At 43.2% G+C, this 25,214-nt stretch overlaps 1 protein-coding gene across 1 annotated transcript in view; it reads left to right on the forward strand.

The window, feature by feature from the left end:
* Positions 1-9,902: 9,902 nt before the first annotated feature.
* Positions 9,903-25,214, forward strand: part of atp1a3b (ATPase Na+/K+ transporting subunit alpha 3b) — a 46,698-nt gene continuing 31,386 nt past the window's right edge. Inside the window, exon 1 of the mRNA XM_017706072.2 lies at positions 9,903-10,314. Coding sequence (XP_017561561.1) covers positions 10,309-10,314 — 6 coding nt within the window. The 5' untranslated portion in view covers positions 9,903-10,308. The remainder of the gene's footprint in view (positions 10,315-25,214) is intronic.

Raw genomic sequence — 25,214 nt, forward strand, 5'->3', positions numbered from 1 at the left:
AATGGCCGAGTAGAGCTTGTACGGCCTATTCGAGTGTACACAAAGTTTTGTGTCAGTTTCGATGGCTTCCCAGCTGACAATGAGCAGAGGAAAAATAGGTTTGTACAATTAAGTGCAAAGGAATAAACATTGATATATGAAGGCGAAGTTTCATTATGTCAGCATTTCACAGCTATGGTCAGCTGCTGACCAACATTACACTGAAGATGGTTTGTGCTTTAAAACTGGAGCTTTTCCCAGCCACTTTTAGTTTCCATTCCCTCTTTAAAAATATCAGCATTTAAGACAGCAAGTGCTCAGTGATGAGCAGATGGTTGTGGAAAACATTAGTGGTGGAGAGCTGATTCCAAACGAATCGCTTCTTCCACTCCAACACTTCTTGGAATCATTGTCGACCCTTGGCCTATGACTCTGAGAGTCATAATGTTCTTTTTTATCATCATAATGAGACACATGTTGATGAAGGCATGTATAATGCAGGAAAGAATCAGAGTTTGGGTAGCGGTGTGACGATTCAACAGAAACCAGGCACTCGCGGAGGGGTTTTATTAGTGCTAGGCCAAAGCATGGTCAAAAAACAGGTGTGGGTCCAATACAAAAAACAGAGATATACCACAACAGTGATCATAACACTGGGTAAATAAACACCAAGATACAAGATAAAAAACAGAGTTGAAAAAACAGGCAGCAGGGTTCTAAACACAAATCAAAACATGAACGGCAAAAGTACAAAAGGGCTTAGCAAAAAGGCAGAGTCAGGGAATCAAAGCAATGGTCAAAAACAGCAAAAGGCAATCAGAATAATGCTCAGTCAGTTCAGAAAGAAGCAATACCTCACACTGAACCTAACTAAAGCCCGGGCTTATAAACTATTCTATCCTTGTCATATGACAACAGACACAGGTGCAAACAGTTAGTACTCTGGGGAATGTGAGCGCTGATAGGAGCGTGAGAGACCATCAGAAGTCATGTGATCCCCCATAGTATTGTGACTAATGGAGTCAGTCAAGATTCAGCGTCAGAAGGAAGCTGCCCTGACACGTGATCTTCCTGTGGATTCTGGGAAATGAATTCCATACCACCTTAAGAGTCCTGTGAATGAGTATAAGACTACCAGGAAGACCACCATGCACACCACTGGATTTCGGAACAAAGGCAGACCCAGAGCTGCCAAGGTGTTGAACCCATGGATCCTCACCCTGAGAATTCCACAGACAGAGAGGCAAAGAGCTGGTTAGTCTGTTGCTTGGGCGATCTCTGGGATGAGGAGCTGGCTTGTCTGGGTACCGACTATGGAAATCAGCAATGAGAGCAGGGTCTAGCATGTCCTTAGCTGAGACCCAACATTACTCCTCCGGGCCGTACCCCTCCCATTCCACCAGGTACTGAAGGAGCCCATCCCGTTTCCAAGAGTCCAACAACCTATGGACAGCATTGACTGGGGCCCCATCTATCTGTTCCGGTGGTGGGGGTGTGACGTCTGGCATCACCTCATCCAAGGGCCCTTGCAACAACAGGTTAAAGGAGAGAAACATGGAAAGAGCATGAGACTCGGAATCATGGGGGTAAGTCTAATCTATATGTAACCTCATTAATTCTCTTCACAATTTTGAAGGGCCCAATGTACTTGGGCTGGAGTTTTCTGCAACTTCCCTCTGAGCTACGGAAGTCCCTTGTGGCCAGCCACACTCAAATCTCCAGGCTGAAATGTTGGAAATATTCTGTGTCAATCTGCTTGTTCCTTGTGACGTTGGAGAATGTTTTCTATGCATTGGTGGGTCTCTTCCCATACTTAATCACTTCGATTCATCTGTTCATCCACATCAGGTACGTCGGTGTGGGTTCTGGTCCAGGGTGCAAAGGGTGGTTGGTAGCCTAGGACACACTGGAAAGGGGTCATACCCATAGTGGAACTGGTCAATGAATTTTGTGCAGTTTCTGCCCATACTAAATACCTAGCCCAATCCGAGGGGTTTTCAGAACAAAATATTCTCAAAAACTCTCCCAGTTCCTGATTCACCCGCTCACACTGTGGGACCCTGATGTGTTCAAAGAATGCGGCCCATACCTGGGATGTAAATTGAAGACCCCTGTTGGATATGATGGTATGAATCTCACTCTTCTTGAGAATCTGTCTACCACTGTCAGAATTGTCATAAAACTTTGGGACTCTGGTAAATCAGTGATGAAATCCACTGCTATGTGGGACCAGGGTCTGTTAGGCACTGGTAAGGGCATTAATTTTCCGGCAGGGAGCATCTTAGGGGTCTTGCACTGGGAACACGTTGAACATGAGGAAACTATTAAATGAATATCTCTAATCATTGACTCCCACCAATAACGATGGACTAAAAGCTTATAGATTCAGGTCTCTCCAGGATGTCCAGAGGTTAGAGAGGAATGGGCCCATGTTATGAGCTGGGTGCGAAAGGCCTCTGGCACATTAAGTTTCTCGGGAGGGCATTGGTGGGGCATCGCGAGGTTAAAGAGAGCCTTTTCAATGTTTTCATCTATCTAACATCGAATGGAATTGTTTCCGGTGGCAGGATGTGTTTAGGCATCTTGGGTTCTTGAGTGATCTTTTCTCCTTCATCAAGTCTAGACAATGCATCAGCTTTGGTATTACGAGAACCGGGTCTATAGGTTATGTTGAAATGGAATCTGGCAAAGAAAAGGGACCATCAGGCTTATCGAGCATTGATTCATTCGGCTGTATGGATATATTCCAAGTTCTTACGGTCTGTTAGAACTGTGAGCGGGTGATTGGCTCCTTCCAGCCAATGGTGCTGGTCCTCTAAGGCTAGCTCAATTGCTAGTAGGTCTCCGATGCCATAATTTGTCCCTTGCAGTAGATGGCTTATAAGAATAAAAGGCAATGGTGTGTAATGTCTGAGGGGACCCCGTTGTGGGTGTAGGCCACTAAACAACTGCTTCCTCCTTATGGTCATCCATGATGACTCCTTGGGGGCTGATTATGTATCCTAGGGAGGATACGGACTGCAAATGGAATTCACATTTTTCAGCTTTCAAAAATAAATTATTCTCTAGAAGCCTTTGTAGGACTGAAAGAATATGTTTAACATGGGTCTCTAGGTCAGGTGAGTAAGCGAGAATGTCATCTAAGTATGCGATAACATATTGTCCTAACATATGTCAGACCGCTTCAGCAAAAAACAGGTCTAATGTTTTCATGCATGGGACAGAGTGAACGTCTGACCCAAGCACAGGCAGTGCATCACATAAAAGGGTTTTTGATAAGGCACCTGGAGAAGCCTGAGAAACACTGCCAGCACAGCAAAAATATGAAAATGAGCTAGCTCTTAATTAGAAGACTAGAGAAGAATTGGCAAAAACTAGCCTATAAGACAAATTAATGAGGAAAGTGCCGAACTAGAGGCCTTGAAGAGGTCAGAGTGACTTAATATGGAAGCATGAGAAACCTATCAAAAAAATATATCTTAAGATTGAAGGGAAATAAGGGTTTTCAAAAGATTCAGTAAACCAAGACATAATGGGAACTAAAAGGTGATTCAAGGTCATATAAAAAAGGTAGGGGTGATACGCTCACCCCAAACAGGGCATAAAGAAGGATGCTTTGTAATGGTCTTTGCATTGGGTGTCCGGAAACCATCTTGTCACCTGAAGCTCAATAAATAAAGAAGGCCTTTTCCTTCCTTCGAAAAGAACTCCTCGACTGAAGTTTGGTTTTTCTTTCTCCTTTACATTTGCAGAATGCTTTTTAATCTTTTTTAATTTTATTACCCTTTTTGCATAAGAGAGCAGAATAAATTTAGAACTAAAACTTAACTTAGAATTCATTCATTGTAATGTTGTTGTGCTTGGCTCCTCCCACTCCCCCATGTGCTTTTTGTTTACCTTTTGATAGTACACGTGTTTTCTTTGTTTTGTTTTTTTTTTTTGGTCCAGCACCCTTGTTTCACCTCATTTCACCTGTTACTACCTGTCCCTCATCATCCCTGCGATTTTTAAGCCCTGTGTTTGCCTCTAGTTTTCGTGGGCCTTTGTTTGATCATGTTGTTTGGTTTTTGATGTTAGATGTTCTGATTGGTTGTTGGTGTTGTTTGATTCAGTGTTTCTTTCATGATGTCTGAACCCCAATCTCTCCATGTTGGCTATTCAAACCTGGACTGTCATGACCACGACCCTGGATTTGCCCTCAATAAAAGTCGCTTATCTCAGTGTATGCATCCACCTCCTCGCTCCATGTTACAAACGTAACCTACATCCGGACTTGGGGCGGAGGCTGGATCACTCTGAGTCCCAACACACATCTCTGAGGGTGTCATTAATTAACACTTGGAACACTGAGGGGACAATAGAGAGTCCGAAGGGCATCACAAGGTATTCGTAGCACCCCCTGGTGGTCAAATATGCTGTCTTCCATTCATCTCCGTCCTTCACTCTGATCAGGTTATAGGCACTACATAAGTCAATATTGGTGTAAAACTTGGCCCCTTTAAGTTGTTCTAGTGCTACACGAACCAACAGAAGAGCAAAGGGGTAGGCTTTGGAAATTTACATTTATGGCATTTGGCTGACGCTCTTATCCAGAGCGACTTACAATTTGATCATTTTACACAGGTAGGCCTAGGCAGTGTTAGGAGTCTTGCCCAAGGACTCTTATTGGTATAGTGTGGGGTGTTTGCCTAGGTGGGGATTGAACCCCAGTCTATAGTGTAGAAGGCAGAGGTGTTAACCACTACACCAACCACGAAATCTGATTGAGGGCCCGATAATCAGTACATCGACAGAGACCTCTGTCTTTCTTTTTAATGAAGAAGAAGTTAGAGGCTATGGGGGAAGTAGAGGGCCTGATGAAGCCTTGATCAAGGGCTTGTTGAAAATATACATCTAGGGCCTTTTGCTGTTCCTGGGTTAGGGGATATACTTTGGATTTGGGGAAAACTGGATTTTCTGTAAGTTCAAACTCACAATCATAGGATCTATGAAGGAGGTAGTTTGGTGGCATTTTTCTTATTGAATACTTCCTTGAAATCTAAATACTCAGGGGGAATTTCAAGAGTTGCATCAGCATTGGGGCTTTCTACAGATGTAAAGATGGAAGGAGTGGTTAGACGATTGGACACAAAAGCCAGACCATTTTGTGATAGTATGCTCGGACCAGGAGATGACAGGAATTTTTTTCTTTAATCAGGGTAGTCCTAGCATGAGTTTGAATTTAGATTGTTCTGGAACTAGAAATGACAGTCTCTTTATGGCGTGCACTAGTCTGTATGCCCAAGGGTGTCGTGACTTTGGAGTGCCCAAACCCACTGGTCCTCCGTCCAACGCAGCCACTTTAAGCTCTGTCTAGAGGTACTTCACTGGTATCTGCAGTTGTTCTATGAGTTTGGCATGAATGAGGTTTCTCTCCACTCCAGAGTCGGTCAAAGCTGAAATGACAAGAGAATGGGGATGACAGTATATAGTCTCAGGTGACATTACAGACTTGAAACCAACCGCTATGTGGACACCATCACCACATTGAGCTCCAGGGGTCGGCGCCTTGCTTTTTTGTTGCCAGGTTCGGCACTCACGAACTTGGTGTCCTGCCTTGCCACAATACAGACAGAGATGGTTGTTCAATCTGTGCTGCCTCTCTTCTTGTGATAGCCATGAAGAGTCACACTGCATGGGTTCTGAGGGCTTTGTGTTCTCATGTAGAACTCTTCCCCAAGGAATAGTCCTTCTCGACGACCTTGGATTTAGTAAGGAGATGCAAAAGTTAGTCCAACTTAATAGCTAGAGTAATTAGTTGATCTAACGTCAAATCGTTAGCTTTACTAATTCATTTAGAATTTCCGTATTCAAACCTTGGTGAAAAATGACTTAGAGCGCCACCTCATTCCAGCCACTGCTAGCAGCAAGAGTTCGAAACTCTAGTGAGTAGTTAACCACAGAGCGAGTTTCCTGATGCAGCTTGCACAATAGCTGCCCACTAACTTTCCCTACATATGGATGGTCAAACAGTCTTAAATTGTGTAATGAATTGAGCATAAGTCAGTCGGTGGATTAGAGTCCAGCTTGCGGTGGCCCATTCAAGCACTTTACCAGCCAATTGAGATACAATAAAAGCTATCCTTGCCTAGTCTGAGCTAGAGGGAGAATTGTCAAAATAAACTGAGCATTGTAGCAGGAATCCGCGACATTTATCCGGGTTTCCTTCGAACTTATCAGGTTTACTAACCGGGAAGACCGGCCCTGAGAACCACTGTGGTTGACAGCACAGGACTTACTGCAGGTTCCATGATGCTCACAGTCTGAAGTTGGCCAGTCAGTCCTTTCACAATGGTGACTAGTTGGGCCAACTAAGCCTGTTCTGCCTGTTGTTGAGCTAGTGATTCTAGGGAATGAGTCATGCCTGACAGAACCTGCTTGTGTCGACCCAGAAGTTGCCCTTGTTCTGTCAGAGCCTTATGAATGGCTTCCTGGTCCGCCGTCTGCATGAGAGGCGAGGTATTCTGTGACGGTTGAACAGAAACCAGACACTCACAGAGTTAAAGGGCAAAAGGAGTTTTATTAGTGTTTAGGCCAAAGCATAGTCAAAAAACAGGCGTGAGTCAAGAGGCTTTTGTTGTCATTCCATCTATGTACAAGTACACAGTGGAGTGAAATTACGTTCCTCCGAGAACAGCATGATGAAACAAGGAACAAAAAGTACAAAGTGCCAACATGCAGACAGTGTGCAAAAAAAAAAAAAAAAACACAACGGTGGTCATAGCAAACAAACACCAAGTGACAAGGCAAAAGACGAAGTCAAAAAAACAAGCAGATCAAAATCAGAATAATGAAGCAACACCTCACACTGATCCTAAGTAAAGCCCGGGCTTATAAACTATTCTGTCCTTGTCATACGACAACAGACACAGGTGCAAACAGTTAGTACTCTGGGGAACGTGAACGCTGATAGGAGCGCTGATAGGAGACTGTCAGAAGTCATGTGATCCCCCATAATATTGTGGCTAATGGAGTCTGTCAAGGTTTCTGAGTCAGAACGAAGTTGCCGTGTCACGTGATCTTCCTGTGGAATCTGGGAAATGAAGTCCATACCATCGTGAGAGTCCAGTGAAAGACATTTTCGATACGGCCTTCACCGCAGCTCTTAACTTTCCCACAATTACAATCAGTTCAAGTTTCAGTTTTGGCAGCCATGACAAAAATAAGGTAGCATATCTTTCCACGCTTAGCTGAAACGATACGAACGCCGGTAATTCCGAGGTTAATAATCATCCGTAAGGCAATACCAGAGTTTGGGTACTTCAGTTTGTTGTGAGTAAGGCCTATTGGGAATCCTTGCGTTGTCAACCAATCCTGACCATTAGCCTAGCCACTGACCTAGAGGCTAATAAATACAACCAAGCTAGCTTTAGTGTCGCTATTACCTCAGTCATGAAACAAAGTCACGAAGAAAACAGCGTTTCTATCTTCATTCATCACAAAGTAGACAACAGAGATGTTTTTACTCTTTTAGCCACAGAACAGAAGCCAAACTGCAGTGAGGTTGAAAGTAGATAAGATAAGGTCGATATGAGGGTAGTTAACCATGCTAACCTTAGCTTTCAGGTTGATGTGCTCCACATCTCACAAGCTGTTTCTTTTATTTGACCAGGTTTCAATAACAGTACCCGTCTGTGACCAATGTGCTGATCAACCTGCATGACCATACTGGGTGACTAGCTAAACCAGCACAAACCAGCACAGACCAGCATGGAGTTCATTCATGTTTTCAGCAGGGATCGTACATGGCATAGCTAAAGTGCTAGTGCCAGCTTTTTTGAAGCCCAAACTTTTGTCCATTTTTATATACGACAGTGTGTCATACAGTGGCATATACCACATTAGCCGGGACGTAGCCAGTGGTGGTGGGGTTCGTTTTCCGGGTGGTAAAATGCTCCGGAAAAAATAATAATATCTGGCTAACAAGCTAATCTACTGTAGCATTAGCCGGAACTGGACTCACCTCGGACGAAATCTAGCCTGCATCATTAAACATGTAGTCAGCTGTAAAAAGCATTCACCTGATGTGATGAAAAATACGACGATACTACTAATAGTCGCTTGTTTTTCATGGCGTTCCCTCGCCTGATTATTGAGCACAGTATCAGATCATAACTCATTGGTAACTAACTGCACAGGTGGCAGATTTCCACCATGAAACTGTTCACAGGAAGCTGCAAAACTTCTCATTGGTGACTGTTTCACTGATGAACTCCAGAATGGTGGCCCTTGCCACCCCTTGCCTGCTTCCCTGCACATATGCAAGCCTATTTAAAATGACTTAAAGAGGAACTCCATTGATTTTTCAAAGATTGCTGTGTAATTCAGTGGTTGAGCTATGAACAGTCATCTAGAGTGGTTTGGTGCGAAGTGGTTCATTTGCAGAGAAACTTGCAGACTCGGATTTCTTTACAGTGGTGGTGATGGGAACCGGGGGTCATGGTGTCTACAGCACGAAATAGCCATTTTGTTTACTATCCAAAACCATCAGTGAACCTAGATGTGTCTTCTGAGTGGTTATATCTCACGTTGATGATGGCAAAATAGTCATAAATCTGCAAAAACATAATATTCTGGAGGGACTATTTTGCCTTAGAACACCATTCATGTATCCCTCTACCATGGATGGATTAAAATAAGTTGATTAACACAATGATTAACACAATGTCTCAGACATCAGGCAGTGAACTCATAACCATGTCATGTAGTAACTTTCCGAGAGGGACCTTTCACAGGTGGCCGCCTGGTTCCTATCCCCACCACTGTGAACGAATCTGGCTGTAGGTTTCTGTAAAACGGAGCATTTCACACCAAACCACTCTGAACGATTTCTTTGACCATTTAGTGTTATACATTTAATCATGTAGAAACTTTGAAAAAGCGCTGGAGTTCTCCTTTAACAACTCATCATGGTCCGAGGCGAGTGCGATGATTCAGGCCCGCAGACTTCGCAGTGCTAATACCTGGTGAGGTGTATCTGTGCAGTATAAGCTCCAGCGCAAAATGCAGAGTCAGAGTCTTCAGAAACCGAACATGTCCTGGCTGATCAGGGGAAAGCTGTGTAAAACTGCTTTAACGAGCCCTTCATGAGGTTAAAATGAGTGTGTTAGAGCAGGGGAGGTGCAGGGGTCATCCAGGACATGGACTGGAAAACACTGCTAGAGAGGATACTGTACATCCAGTACAGATGTGATCATCAATACAGGCCGCAACTGCTACGACACAAGGAGAAAATGAGTGCATGATAATACGACAGGCTATTCGGGCAGTGTGCGAGAGCCTCCGAGGCCTCCAGCTACTGCAGTGGAGCCCCCACACCTGCATCCGCACGCCACCATCTCATCCCTTCACCAGTTTAAAGCCCTAGCCAGGCCTGAGCCTTCCCTAAAACATGCCATGCAGCACACCGCTTACAGAGTCATTAAAAGCATTTCTCAGCAGAAAAGAGCAGCATGTGCAGTCTCCAGACTTCTGCAGTAACGGAGGCGGGGCGAAGGCGCCGTTGCTCGCTGATTGGCCCGTTTCGATTCGCCGGCCTGCACGCTGACTGGACGTGAAAGACGTCGATAGAGCTCAAGCGGCCACTTTCCACCTGCCCCTTTTGAAGACTTTTATTCGCTGTTTTCTCAAAGTGTGACGCTGTGGGGACTTTTTTTAGCTGTACGAGCGAAGCCGAGGCTTTCATTCGCTTCCAAACGCGGCTTTTCGCGAGGCGGAGGGATACACGCAGCGTGAAGGGGGCGGTGCTGCGGACAGGCGGAGCGATACGAGCATCATCATCGAGAGAGAGAGAGAGAGAGAGAGAGAGAGAGAGAGAGAGAGAGAGCGCAAGGAGAGAGAGAGAGAGACAGGTAGAGAGGGAGAAATAGAGAGAGAGAGGAGGAGGGAAAAAAAAGGTCGCTCCAAAAAAACCGGGACAGTGCGGCTTCTTTAGTTTTGCCGGCTCTGCCGCAACTAAACGGAGAGCAGCTGCACTGCCCTGCTCTCTGCTTTCATTTCATATTCCTTTATTTAGTCCCTCTCTCTCTCTTTTCATTTCCAGCCTCGTCACCTTTTTATGGCCCGAGGAGCAACTTGTTCCACAGAGCCGTGGCAACTTTTTTGACTATTCCGCTGCCTTGTCCTCGGCTTTCAGCCCAGGGCGGTGAAAATCCCAAACGGGCTTTTCTTTCTTTTTCTTTTTAATCTCACGCGTTTTAATTCTTTTTTCCCTTTAGACCTTCTTTTCTCTGTTTTCCTTTTCTTTCGTCCCGAAAGCTTGGCTTCAGCTCCTGAGGAGAGTGCGCAGTCATGGGGGTAAGAGTTGAACTTTTTTATTACAGCCTATCATTTTATTATGAGTTACATCTGAAGGTATATAAAGTGCGCGCGCGCGCCCGTGCGCGCGTGCCTGTGTGAATCTGCAGAGTCATATATGCGGCTCTGACAGGATGACATTGAATGTGTTGCGGGATTGTTTTATTTATTTATTTTTGCCCGCAGCTCACTGCGACAGACGCACTTCGGGCACATCAGCGCGCGCGCGCTTGACTCGACTTAACGCAGTGATAAGTTGGCACGGTGTTTAATTACCGTTCCATTAGCGCCGCTGCATTGTGACACACAGCGCTCCGATTGTGACGTACGCCGGTTCCTATTGTGATGCACGCCGTCGAACTTACATCGCGCTAATTCAGCACTAAGCACTATAACTTATCACGTATGGCGCACGTGTGAGCGTGTATGGGAACACACGCACGCACGCACGCACGCACACACACACACACACACACACACACACACACTTTCCCATTTCCCGTCGTTTCTCTGCGGTTCCCTTTCCCAGCTTTTACTTTGTTTGTTTTGTTTATTGTTATTGTCGTTCTAGAAGCCGGTGAAGCCCGCGTGCGTCATAATGCGGTTACCGGCTCTGATACACGCGCCCGCGCGTGCGCGCGCGCGCGGACAGTCCGTTCGTTCGTGACATAACACGGCGGATTAAAGCCGTTACCCCTCCGGTACGCGCGTGCGCGCGCACACGCATATGCCGGTAAAGCAGGACTGCGTCAGAGCAAACCGGCAACGAGAGGGATTCCTCGGCTTTCTATGATTTCTTGTTTTATTTGAGTATTTATTCCGCTATTTTACCACATCAGATCATAAGGGACACTTTAATAAACTCGCCCCTCTGAATCCGCGAATGGAAAACCGATGGTCATTCATATCGTCCGCTGACCTGATGTCCCGGATGCTCAGATGTGGGTATTGTAGTTTTAAGGGCGAATGAATGATTCCCAGCACGGGAGAAATGACGACTTCAAAAGTGCCGAGTCATGTTTTGTGCGTGGTCAGACGTGGTGGTCTTCCTCCAGGCATGTGCCGGCATATCGCAGTGACGCAGTGATGCTAGTCAGCATTATTTTTTGTCCCACCCGTTTTCCGGCAAAACCCCGCCCTGCTGCGCTAGGATAGGCTAGTCGTTCATACTCACGCGCTTCCCGCCCTTGGCACAGGAGGCTTGGTAAGAGCAGGGGGCGGGGCTTTGGGGGAAGAACGACCAATCCGAGCGAAAGAGGGCGTGGTTTTCAGCAATACAGGTGGAAACAGGTAGCCAAGCGCATGAGGGAGGAGGGGTGGGTGTTACTAGCCAATCCTAACGCTCGAGGAGGTGACACTGCTAGCCAATCCAGGCGTAGGAAAGGGAACATCAGTAGCCAATGCTGGCGCAGAGAGGCGGGGCTTGCCGGAATACGGGTGGGGTGGGGAGGATATACCTGCAGTGGACTGTGATGGGCAAATTGTGCAAGAAATAGTGATATGGATAGTTGTGTCACAAATCCCTTATCCTGAGATAATGTTACCTACAGAGAAGAGGAGAAAAGTAAATAGAAGAGAGAGAGAGAGAGAGAGAGAGAGAGAGAGAGAGAGAGAGAGAGAGAGAGAGAGAGAGAGAGAGGGGAAGGGCGAGCGAAGCCATGGGCGATTTTACTGTACGTACTGTTACGGCTCACCTTGAGACATGTGAGGACGCACTGGGACAGTGTGTGTGTGTGTGTGTGCATGTGTGTGTGTGCGTGTGTGTGTGGTGGGGGAGGGGGGTAGATTTGCAGGTGAGAGCCGTGTATGTGTGGGGGGATGAAAGGGAGGGGCATGATGTGAGGGAGGGGGGTGAGAGGAGAAAGGGATGAGGCGAGAGAGAGGGAGAGAGAGAAAGGGACAGATCATGTTCCAGTATTGCACCTGCACTAAGCTCACATTACCAAAGTTGGTATGCACTCAGCCGGCTGGGTTACAGCCTGACTGCGGGGGGTGCTGATGAAGAGCGAGGGGCAGGATGTCTATAAGGGCAGTACCGCACTGGTCACTCTGGCAAGATCACTCTATATGATGTGCTATAGAGGTTATACAGAGGATATATATGGGTGTTTGAATTAGACTTTTTAGTACAAGTGCTGTAAGCAGTATATGGGGATAAGATGATAAATCTGTGTTGAGTGGGTAATGATTAATAATAATAATAATAATAATAATAATAATATTGTGTTACTGTAATAAAGTATAATAGAATGACATGATAATTATTGTGATTTATTACTGCTGTGGTCTGTGGACCAACTTCTTACGGTTCCAGAGTCAAAATTTTTAGGAACTTTGGTCAGGCATCAGCCCCTTGCGTCTGGACTGCAGATCAGAATCTCTTACTAGAGTATGGGTTTGGGATACTCAAGCTGTATTGGGTAATGAATAAATTAATAATTATGCTGATTATTAAGCCAGCTTACTGTTCGTTTTATTAATCTACACTTGTTTTTGTATCAATTTCACGAGTGACAGTTTAGCAAAGCAACACCTTAGTAATCACCTGGCTTAACATAGCAATTGCCTAGCGACAGCTTAGCAACCACCTGGGATACCATAGCAACAGCCTAGCAACACCTTAGCAACCATTTGGGATATCAATGGCCTACAAAATCTTAGCAACCACCTGGGATACCATAAGAATGCCGTAGCAACAACTTAACAACTACTTGGGACACCATAGCAACAGCCTAGCAACACCTTAGCAACCCCCTGGGATACCATGAAAATGCTGTAGCAATACCTTAACGATTACTTGGGATACCATAGCAACAGCCTAGCAACACCTTAGCAACCCCCTGGGATACCATGACAATGCTGTAGCAATACCTTAACAATTACTTGGGATACCATAGCAACAGCCTAGCAACACTTTGGCAACCATCTGGGATATCAATGGCCTAGAAACCCCTTAGCAACCACCTAAAATAACACAGCAACACCTTAGCAACCATCTGGGATTTTATAGCAACAACCTTGTGAAGGCAACTTAATGTTAGTTCATTCTTCTAGTTATTATTATTATTTCCATGTAACAATAAAACTATCAATATTTTATTAGAGTTAATAACGCTACATAATTCATAGCTTCATTTCAGTCATGTTTATGGCATGGTTATGTCAGCATGATGTGCGAGAGTTCACGTAAAGTGTTACTGGACGTTCAGTGGGGAGCATCATTAGCATTACTATTTAGTACATAAATTGACTGGAAGACCAGATGTCCAGGAACTGACCCTTATGTCCTAGAACTGCACTCCTGCTTCGCGAGGCCTGTTCCTAGATCAGTGTAGTGAATTAAATGGGTGTGGAGGCTGTGAGGAAGGCCTGATTGGTTCTTTCAGACGTGGTTATCATGGGTCGTGCCCGGTGTGCACGAACGCCTGAGTGACGGTGTGTCCTTGGGTTCCCAAGGTAGGATTACCCCCTCCTACCGTTTCCCCCCCTCCATCATCAGTGGCCCCAAGGTTAGCGCAGCGTTAGCATGACTTATTCATGCTGCGCTCTTCTCCTGAGGCATGAACTACGATCGAAAACACAAAGCAGCTGATTTTCTTCACGAAGGAACCAGATCCTCATCTCTGTTTGTTCTTGAGATCTCTGACCGAAAGGCAGGTCAGAGGGCAAGGCAAAGCAGAGCGGGACGGACGCGGAGCAAAACAGAGCGTGAAGTTTGATTCGCTTTTGTTCTGAAGTGCGAGGTGTCCGGTTCTAGAAGAGAAGGGAACCGAATAGCTGGGAAACGGAGGGAGAAAGTGATACGTGTTTCCATGTGTGCGCGTACGTGTGCGTGAGCATGTGGGTGTGACGGACACACAGACTGAGGAAAAGATATCGGGCAGTTTCCTTTCCACCAGAGCACATACCATACAGGAGCATACACTCTTAAAAAGGGTGGTTCTTCAAGGGTTCTTTGGTAGAGAAAATGATTCTATGTAGAACCATGAAAGAAGCCTTTGTGTGATTAAAGGGCTCTTTGATTTAGAACGTAGAAAGGTTCTATATAGCAACAAAAAGAGTTTGTCTACTGTTATGGTGTCAAGCCTGTAACAATGGAAGAACTCTTTTTGGTGCTATATACACACACACACACACACACACACACACACACACACACACACACACACACACACATATATACATATATATATATATATATATATATATATATATATATATATATATATATATATATATATATATATATATAATATAACTTATGGTTCTTCAAGGGTATTTTGCATTGAGAAATTGTGTGTGTATGTATGTGTGTGTGTGTGTGTGTGTGTGTGTGTATTTATATATATATATATATATATTATGCGCACATAAATACATATATGTATATGTATATGTATATATATATATATATATATATATATATATATATATATATATATATATATATATATATATATATATTTGTGTGTGTGTGTGTGTGTGTGTGTGTGTGTGTGTGTGTGTGTGTGTGTGTGTGTGTGTGTGTGTGTGTGTGTGTGTGTATTTACATTGTAAGGATATTTTGCCTGAAATTCACGTGGAGTTTTGCACATGAGGTACTGGTTTATATCACACATGGGACGGTGAGGAGTTACAACATAAACAATTATAAATAGAAAGCTAAAAAAAGGTTTACAGTATGGAGATATTTAACAATATATCGCAAATGGTCATTTTACAGGGGAAGGAAAAAACCTACTTAAATTTAATGTAAGTCAATGGAACCAGAATTTTTTTTCTAAGCAATTTTAAGCTGCTTGTTTTAGACCGTCATGAAATTCACACGTTATTTCATATTATGTCAAAAAATGAAAAACGTCAAAAATGGAGATACGAGGTTTTGTTCTGATAACTATAAATGTACATAATTTAAAGCCACTGTGCAAAAGTCTTATGTACAGTGGCTCTAAGTTCTTGCAAAACTGCAAGCCACAGTAGAGAACTGGAGGATAGAGGGATGGACAGATTAATGGACGAGAAGGGAGGGGAGGAGGGGACAGAGGAGTAATGTGTTAAGAGGGATTTAGGGGTTTTGTATTTAATTTCAGAGAACACACCTACTTGTCGTGTGTGTGTGTGTGTGTGTGTGTGTGTGATTTGCTACCATTTGAGTAAAGACATCCTCACAGGGTGTGTGGCCTAGCATCACCTTCGCATACAACATGTCAACAAGACACTGGCGAACCAATAATGTGACGTGTTTACGAACTGCATTGGGTTTGACCAAAAGAACTTACTTCTGTTGGATTACCTAAAAACCCTGATTCTTCAGAACAGCCACAGCAACTCACCCGAGCCTGTGATTGGTCACGAAGCTCACAGCACAGAGTTCAACCTGCAGCATCAGTATCACGGTTGCTAACAGGTAAAGACATATCGCACGGCCTTACAGTCCGAGTGAGATGTGGAGCGAGAGCGTGTGAATTAGACAGTGAATAGAGAGCTAATCCTCATCTTTCGTAATCAGATTATTTAATCCGTACTCACCCAGACCTATCCTAGCCTACAGTGGGGTCCAGATGGCTCAGCAGGCGCCAAGGACATTCTCTCACACACACACACACACACACACACACACACACACACACACACACACACACACACACACACACACACACACACACACAGAATGATGACCTTAGTCATATTTCCACATGAACCTTATTGGCCCTGAGGACGAACACATATGCAGTCGTGTAAGGCAGATCTACCCTCACTCCCACTTACGCCTCACGCAGTCTCTGAGGCAGTGCTGACATCTGCTGCAATTTAAAGCAAAAGCATGATGCGTCATTGTGCGGTCGATTTCCACACACAATCGTGTTCCAATTCTGCAGTAACGAGGAGAAATGATGTAGAGCCGTGTTCCCTGTAGCGCTGAGACCTGGGCTTGTGACTGCCTCCGTTCCACTGTCGCACTGTGTGTTGCTTCTAGGCAACAAAGCACATTTCTGCAAATTCCCCTAACAAAAAAAAATTGATACTGAATGTTAAAAAAGGAGGTTAACGTGCCCACTCAGAGATAGTGTGACGAAGCACATGCCTTTTTATTGACTTACTCAAGCTCTTCCCTTTACTGTTAACCCTGTCATTGTCTTTGAATAAATACAATGTCATTGCAAAGTGAGGAACGTGAGTTTGTTGCCTTGAGGCAACACTGCAATAGAGGGTTAAAGTCATGCCAAAAAATATTAGAGTTAAAAAGTCTAATAGTTTGTGTAGAAAGCAATGTACAGTCATTTGCCATGTGCTGACCAGTATTTACCTTCCTACCTAACGAACGTCCTCTTAGAGAAGTGCCTACACAGTTCTCAGATTAGCATGTATGGTTAAGCTGTGCTAACACTGCGAGGAAAAGGGCGGTGAAACTGAGCTGGAAGTTATTCAATTTGAAATGAAAAGATAAAACGAAGTTATTGGATGACACACGAGTTAGAGAACCTCCCGCGTCCTTGTTAGATTAGCACGTGAGGTTAGGCTATGCTAACACTTCAAGGAAAGTGACAGTGAAGTTATATCAGAAGATATTAAACTGTGTATATAGAGTTCAGATTGACTCGATTGTTTGTAAACCCCCCCCACACTTTTGTTCCGCTGTATTAGTGCAGCGTGGCCTCGTGCTTATCAAACAGAAGTGTGTGAGGTTAAGCTGTGCTAAGCTATGAAACAGTAGCTGCTGTGTTAGCGTAGCTTAGCATCTCACACTTTTGTTGGATCAGCACAAGATCGAGCCACGCCAACACAGCAGCAACAGTATAATGAAAGACGGTTAAGCTGTGCTAAAAGTTATAAAACTGCACCAAATTTTCAGATTTACTAAGAAAACGGTCTGACACGTTGTTGGGGAACTTCCCCCAGATAGCGAGAGGATTGTAGGCCCCCTGATAGCAAACCTGGTGGCCCGCTGGCTTTTTGCTCGGCGTTTTCCGGGCAGCTCGCTGGTGGTAAAGCAGAATGTTAGACAAAATGCCACTTTTCAGCGTCAACTTTCCTAATTTTACCTTCGTTTCTTTCTTTTGTTGTCCTTTGTAAATTGGTTTGGTGACTAATTTTGTGTCAGCAACATTTTCAGCAAAATTTATTTACATTTAGCCTAAATTTTTTTTTCTCTCCGTTGTTTGTAATATTTGTCTTTGTCTATTTTCCAAAACAAACGGCTGCAAATCTGTTGAAAGAGGTCAATAACTAGTTAGGACGAGTGCAGGACTATAATCTGGGTGGTCTGAGAGTAGACCAGCATTGGCATACGGTCAGCAGGATGCCAACCTTATCAAGCGAAGGGACCAAAATATGCTCGCTATCTGGGCCCACACTCTTGTTAGATTAGCATATAAGGCTAAGCTATGCTAACAGTGCAACGACAGTGTCGAAGAAAGTGACATTGAAGTTGGATCAGAAGAAACTTCAATCAAAGAGAGCGCCAACTTTCCAGATCGCATCGCTGCTGTTGGAAGAAAACCTCGTATCTGCCAAGTGGTCACTTTACAGGAGAAGGAGAAAAACGGCTTTACCTTTAATGCAAGTCAATGGAACCAGACGTCTTTCCAAGTCATTTTTGGGCCGTTTCTTTTCATCGATTCATCATGAAATTTACACACAGCATAAAGGGCAGCAGACATTTTCATATGATCTCAAAAACTGGAAAACGACAAAAAAGGAGATACAAGGTTTTCTTCCGAGAGCAGCTTTACGCGTCGCTAGAGAACTTCCCACATTCGTTTTAGATTAGCATGTAAGATTAAGCTATACTCGTAAAGTTGGATCAGAAGAAATTTTAATCAAAGAAAGTGTGCCGACTTTCCAGATTTACTCAGAAAACTCTCTTTATACATTGTCAGAGAACTTCACACACTCATTTTAGATTAGTACAGAATGTTTAGCTATGCTAAAGCTGTAACAAGAAGAAAGTATGACGAAGTTGTACTAGAAGCTATAAAATGATAATTCAAATGAAGTAAATCTGAACCAGACTTTCAGATTTACTACAGAAATGAACTTTGAGGCATTGTTTGAGGGCCTCCCATGGCCTCCTTCCAACGGCAGTGCTGACAGTGACGTACCAGAACTTCTAAAACTTCAGCGTACAGGTGAACCACAGGTTGGGTTTTTACAGAGAACAGCTGAGAGCAGACGAGAAGAGTGCCTTGTGGTCTTGCTGCCAGCTTCCATGCCACTTCATCGTGCTCTGTTAGTGCTAATCAGGCGCGGTTCGCTCAGGACCTTCACAGGTCATACACAAGCACACACACATGGCCTCAGGGCACAGGAATGGCTTGATCTCATGAAGATGTTGTAGGAAGAATCTAGTGAAGTCAGCATCGTTGAGTTTTGTTTGAATAAAGTCGTCCTTGCTCATAGCGCTTACGCTATCCATCCATATAAGTTCCCATGAATTTATATTCATATTTTCAATTGGCTTTTAAGTAGGAATAAACATGAATGCTACGTTGAGTTAAAACTAGACGTTATAACTTACATTTTGCTATTCACATCTAATTTTGTAATAACATATTTACAGTCAGTTCAGTTTGCATTGACTTAACATTATGTAGCAACAAACCTTGTCCAGTTTTTTTCAATGTCAAGTAATGACGAAAACTCTCTGCATTCATTTTTAATCAAATTCATGTTCATTAATAAATAAAATGTGCCCTGCGATGGACGGGCGGCCCGTCCAGGGTGTATCCAGCCTTCCACCCAATGACCGCTGGGATAGGCTCCAGCACCCCCCTCGCGACCCAGAATGAGAAGCGGCTTAGAAGATGCGCGTGTGTCATAAATAAAATATCCCAGCTACTGTGGTATGTACTGAAAGCTTATTCTCAAAGGACATTGATTCCTATAAAATCACTCCATGCTTTTGTTTCCGCAAATTCTAAAGGGTCATTTTTTTGACTTTATGTAACTCCCACTAAAACTCCGTCTGACCACAAAGTCAGATGGTCCCTGAAGAGTCCCTGAGCACGACTATCCCCCGATGCATGTTTACACACAGCACAATGCACTGCTTTTCCCGACGGGAGGGACACACGCCACGCTTACACACACTCCACAGCGATTACACACTCATCCGCTTGGAGGCTTTCTGTGTTTGTGAGGACAGAACAGGCCCTGAGTGTTCAGGCCTGGGTACACAAACACCCTGCAGCGCTGCAGTCAAACGAGCGGTCACTTTAACTTTGTTGGCCAAAGTGAAAAATCTAAGTTTTGACCTTTTTTACCCTTTTCTTGGGTGCGCTGTCTGAAGTTTGCTCAGTTTTGTACTGGAGCTACGAGTCTAATGCAGCGAACGTAATGAAATCTTATGTGCAACCGATTATCCTAGCACGCTACTGCTAACCTCAAGCTGTGTTGAGTGGGTAAGTAAACTGAAATAGACCTGCTTATGTGGTTTCTGACTCTGTGTGACATCCATACACTCTAAAAAATGAGAAGTCAGTTCAACTTAAAATGGTTTAGTAACTGATTACATGGCTTTTCTTGAGTTGAATCAACTTGAGGACACCAGAGTTCATGCAGCTCAAAGGCCTTAGTTGAGTCAATTCTCCAAGCTACTGTTTCTAGATCTGCATCTCGGTTAGATAAAATAAACAATGTGGTTTTTTTTTTTTTTTTTTTTTTACTCAGTTCCCCCACTAGCTGGCGCTCCTTCTATCCCACAGTCCCGTCTGGCATATTCTCCTCCTGGGTTTCCAGATAATGGACCGGATAATGTGGTATTGCTGGGATTCAAACTCGCAACCTCCTGATGTTGGGATGAATTATTACACAGCTCCACCACATGAGATGATGCCACGCTTCAAAGTCAAAACAACAAATATTTTCTCCAGCATTTTAAGCATTAAAACATTAAACACAAAATCTGAGTTGCTTCATGTGTTCCTGAGTGGTGCAGTGGACTGAGCTGTCTACCCAACAGAAGGTTGTGAGTTTGAGCCCCAGGGATGCCACAGCCATCCATGAGTGTGCACTCAATGTCTCGCAGGATGGTGTGATGGAGATAGTCTTGTCTGGTGAGGAAGCTGAGTATAAAAAAAACAAGTTTATTTTATTTACATAACTGAGACGCAGAACTAAAAGCACTAAGAGAACTTTTGACTCAACAAAGAAATTTGAGTTGTGTGTCCAAGTTGAATCAACTCAAGAAAAGCCACGTAATCAGTTACTATATCATTTTGAGTTGAGTTGACCTCTAATTTTTTACAGTGTATCCATAAAAGTGGACTATTAAAATTCAGTGTTCCAGGTGGTTGCTACTGCTGCTAGTAGCTAACATTGTCCAGTCAGTCTGTGTCAGTGTGCTTGGATGTAATTCTAGCCAGTGCTCTCTGGTTCTCTGTCCAAAGCCAATCTCTTAATCTCATTTAAGGTGGACCAGGAGAATTCAAACAGGAAGCTGGTGAATATCTGACTTCAGCTTCATATCACTGAAGAATTAGGGGTGATGATAAATAATTGCCCCCCTCTTTGAAGGCGTATGATCCCTAAATGTAAATTAAAGCTCAGCAGTGAGGAGCTGAACTTCACCCTCCTCTGCGGTCACTGCAGAGCAGCACTAGTAGCTCTTAATGAAGTGATGCTCTTTATTTGAGGGTCTCATTTCAACGACTACCCGTTGTAACTCCGTTCCAAGGTGCAAGGAGACACTAGACAACAAGGGGTAGGGGTAAAAAGAAGAAATGAGACAGAAAACTGTCGAACTAAGTTTATAGTTGGTTGGCTCAGCAAGAAATTGTGTTTTGTGATGCACACACAGGCTGTGTGGTTGGTGCACCATAAATAGTTATGTCCACAATTTGACGCTCCATTTACTCATTTTAAGGCAGTTAAGTAACTTTTTCAAGCTAAAACAACAAAAAAATGTTTGTTTTTATTTTACAGTTTACCTAGAATGTTGGAGGTTTTCCCCTTTTATCCGCTATTCTTTCATGTGTTAGTTCAGGTAATAACCATTTTCTTTCTCTCTCTCTCTCTCTCTCTCTCTCTCTCTCTCTCTCTCTCTCTCTCTCTCTCTCTCTCTCTCTCTCTCTCTCTCTCTCTCTCTCTCTCTCTCTCTCTCTCTCTCTCTCTCTCTCTCTCTCTCTCTCTCTCTCTCTGCCGCAGTGCGTTTTAGCCAACTCCATCATGACTCACTTGGTCTAAAGATGACGCAGGGCTTAGAATTCCCTGGGTTTTGCCCCTCAGCACGCACACACACTTCACATCATATTGCCCTCGTTCATTAATTTAGTGACTTATATTACCTCTTTATCTCTGTCCTTCTCCGTCACTCACAAACACACTGGACTAACTGAGGCTTCCAGTTACAGTATCATCAATAATTAGTGATCAGTGCTCAGTAAACAGCCCGCTGTGTGTGTGTGTGTGTGTCAGTCAGGTCAGTCAGTGTCTGTGTGCTTGGATGTAATTCCAGCCTGTGTTCTTTGGTTCTCTCTAAAGGCCAGTTCCGTCACTTACGATGTACGAAAGCTAATCAGAACATCATATTCCATAGAAACAATACAGAGACTGATGGATGTGCAGACTTACAGAAGAACTCCACCTCTAATCGGTACTATCTGTAGTACACACTTTTAAAAGTCGCATTTTCAGTATCTTATCAAAGTATTGTGATGCTGTGTTTTGCACTATAACCCTTATTTGCCACCCCATGTATATTTATTATTATTGCTTTTCTCTGTCCTGAGTTTGACTGTAATTAACTGATAGCCTGTCGTTTATAGACTGATAGTCTATTCATCTGAGCTGATCTCACTGTCGGACTGCTGTAATCTGATTCCACCTAACTACATCAGTTGGAGAGAGAGAGAGAGAGAGAGAGGACAGAGACCGACAGAGAGAGAAACAGCAGAAAGAGACAAAGAAAGAAAGATAAAGAGATATTAAAAGAGATTGAAGAGATACATAGAAAGAAATAGAGAGAAACATACAGAGAGTGGAATGAAGATAGATATACAGAGAAAGGGAGACATACAGAGAGGGAGAGAGAGAGACAGAGAGACATAGTGAGAGAGAGAGAGACATACTGAGAGACATGCAGAGAGAGCGACAGATAGAGAGACATAAAGAGAGAGAGACAGACAGAGAGACATACTGAGAGACAAAGAGAGAGACAGAGACATACTGAGCGACAGAGATATATATATATATATATATATATATATATATATATATATATATATATATATATATATATATATATATATATATATATATATATATATATATATAAAAGAGATAGACGGAGAGATATACAGAGAGAGATAGAGTGAGAGACGCAGACATACCAAGGGAGAGACAGAGAGAGGTACAAAGATAGAGAGAGAGAGACAGAGACATGCAGAGAGAGAAACTTATAGAGAGATAGAGACATATAGGGAGAGGCATACAGAGATAGAAAGACATAAAAAGAGAGACAGAGAGAGAGAGAGAGAGAGAGACATACAGAGAGAAACAGACACATCGAGAGATAGAAAGAGAGACATACAGAGAGACAGAGATAGAGCGAGAGAGAGAGAGAGAGAGAGAGAGAGACAGAGTGACATAGAGACATACGAAGAGAGCTAGACAGAAAGAGAGAGTCTCCGCCTCGTCCCCTCTGTCCTCCACACCGCAGTGCAGGTAACATTGCAGATGTATCTGCGGCAGGTGTACACACACACACACACACACACACACACACACACACACACACACACACACACACCCTTTCGTCTCTCTTCTCTTCATCCACCCTCATTCTCATCACTCCTCCTCCTCTTTGTGTGCTCAGCTGGAGGTGAGGTCCTGCATGATTAGTTTGTGTATGCTGTACTTTAATTGGCTGTAGGCTGGTGTTCTGAGAGTGACTCGTCAAGAGAGCATCACTCTTAGACTTCTTCATTTCACTCAACACAGACGTTTTAAAGTACGCAAACCTTAGAAAATCTGAGTTTCCCCACGTTTTTATTGTCAAATACACAAAAGCAAAAGTCACAACCCAGGGTGTGTACAGATTATGATGACATTAATTTCATATTAGTTGGTAATTAGTAACCTTTTGTTGTTAAATGGCCATAATCTGGCAACGAGAGGTGTACAAAGAAATTATACATGAGTGAAAGTATGGTCACTGTGGAAGTATGGAGCCAGCGCCACTGATTCAAAGCACCAATGCTAATAGCGCCCTCTTGTGAAAAACCTTCAGATTGCTAAACATGAGTGAGTGAGTTACAGCCTGAGTACATGAGGTGCTTCGCATTTAAACCGTAAATAGTTTAATACTTAAAAAAAAAAAAAAAACTTTATTTGGTAGAGCTAACTGACAGCCAGTACAGCTCCGTACTGCGATATTTTACCATTTTAAGGTGAATAGGAGGCCGATTTAGCCCTGTAGAAATAAATGTTTAGCAACATTTTCACTGCTGCTGGAACAACAAGCCGCTTTCTTATTCTGTCTTATCCTATCCTGGATTGCGGGGTCTTCCAAAACAAAACTTATGATAAAAATATAGTAACAAAGTAAAGTTCCTATTACTATTATAATATAACATAATATAATGTATTAGTGTATAGAATGTTGCACACCTATGCAGTGGTGGACCAAGTACACAAATCATGTACTTGAGTTAAAGTAGAGATACCCAAGGTAAAATATTAAAGTAGAATTTCCTCCCTTTAGACCTCCACTTGAGTAAAAGTACTGAAGTATTTGCCTTCAACTGTACTTAAGTATCGAAAGTAAAAGTACTAAAAGATTAAATAACTTAATTAAACTTGGTTACAAGTTTAAGTTTAATAAAAACTGGCTTTTAACTCATGATCACAAATGAGTTTTTTAATTTAAAATGAAAAAATCTAAAAATGTATAGAATTTTACATACAGGGTGAGACAAAAGTCTCCAGACACCATTTTATTGTATTTTATTTTTTATTTTATTGTCATATATGTATTTGTAATACATATAATTATAAAAATGATTGATCTCTTCTACTATGGCAGTTGCCATTCCACATAGTTGCTAAGGTGTTGCCAGACACTTGCTATGGCATCTGTGGCGTTCTAGGTGGTTGCTAGGGTGTTGCTACATGGTTGCCGTAGTATCCCAGGTGGTTGCTAGGATGCTGCTAGGCTCCTCAGAAACTATTGGTGAAGGCCCCATTATTGTTTCAGCATGCACCCAGCTCACATGCGCACCAGCAACAGGCGCTTTTACGTAAGTGCAGTGTCCTGTGGGGGATGGACAGATGGGGCAGTGTGTGTGTCCAGTTTAAAACGGGCAGGTGGTGTGGTGGTGAGAGCCATCAGGCGTTAAATGCCATCGCCGTCGGCAACAAGCACACACACTGACAGAGCAGCAGGTCAATATCTAATTACCACACAGGAAGAAAAATGACCAAATCCTCCTCCTCATCCCCCACCTTCTCCCCCCTTACACCGTCCTTAGTCAGAATGCATGAATAAATACGTTAGTAAATCAATAAGTAACTCATAAATAAGCTACACGGTACTTTTATTGCAGGTTGGAATAACATTTATCTGTGTACTGAAACAGCGTATTGACATTCATGTACTTTATTGCATACATCTATATTGTGCCAAATGAACATAAAGCGTAAATGTTAAAGGGGAATAGCAGATTTTTTTTTTTTTTTTCAGAAAAAAAATTAGTTTGTAGTTAATTGTACATTTGTCATTTGTTATTTGTTACACATTATATTATATTATATTATATATCAAATATGACATACTCTGAATGAATGCTTCCCATATTGTGTTGTACAGTAAACATAGATAACCTCTTACTTTATTCTGATCTTAAAAAGTGCAGTATCACAGTTGGTCAAGTTACATAGCCTGAGAGCTAGCTGGAGTATTA

This window comes from Pygocentrus nattereri, chromosome 3, assembly GCF_015220715.1.
Source record: "Pygocentrus nattereri isolate fPygNat1 chromosome 3, fPygNat1.pri, whole genome shotgun sequence".
Taxonomy (NCBI): domain Eukaryota; kingdom Metazoa; phylum Chordata; class Actinopteri; order Characiformes; family Serrasalmidae; genus Pygocentrus; species Pygocentrus nattereri.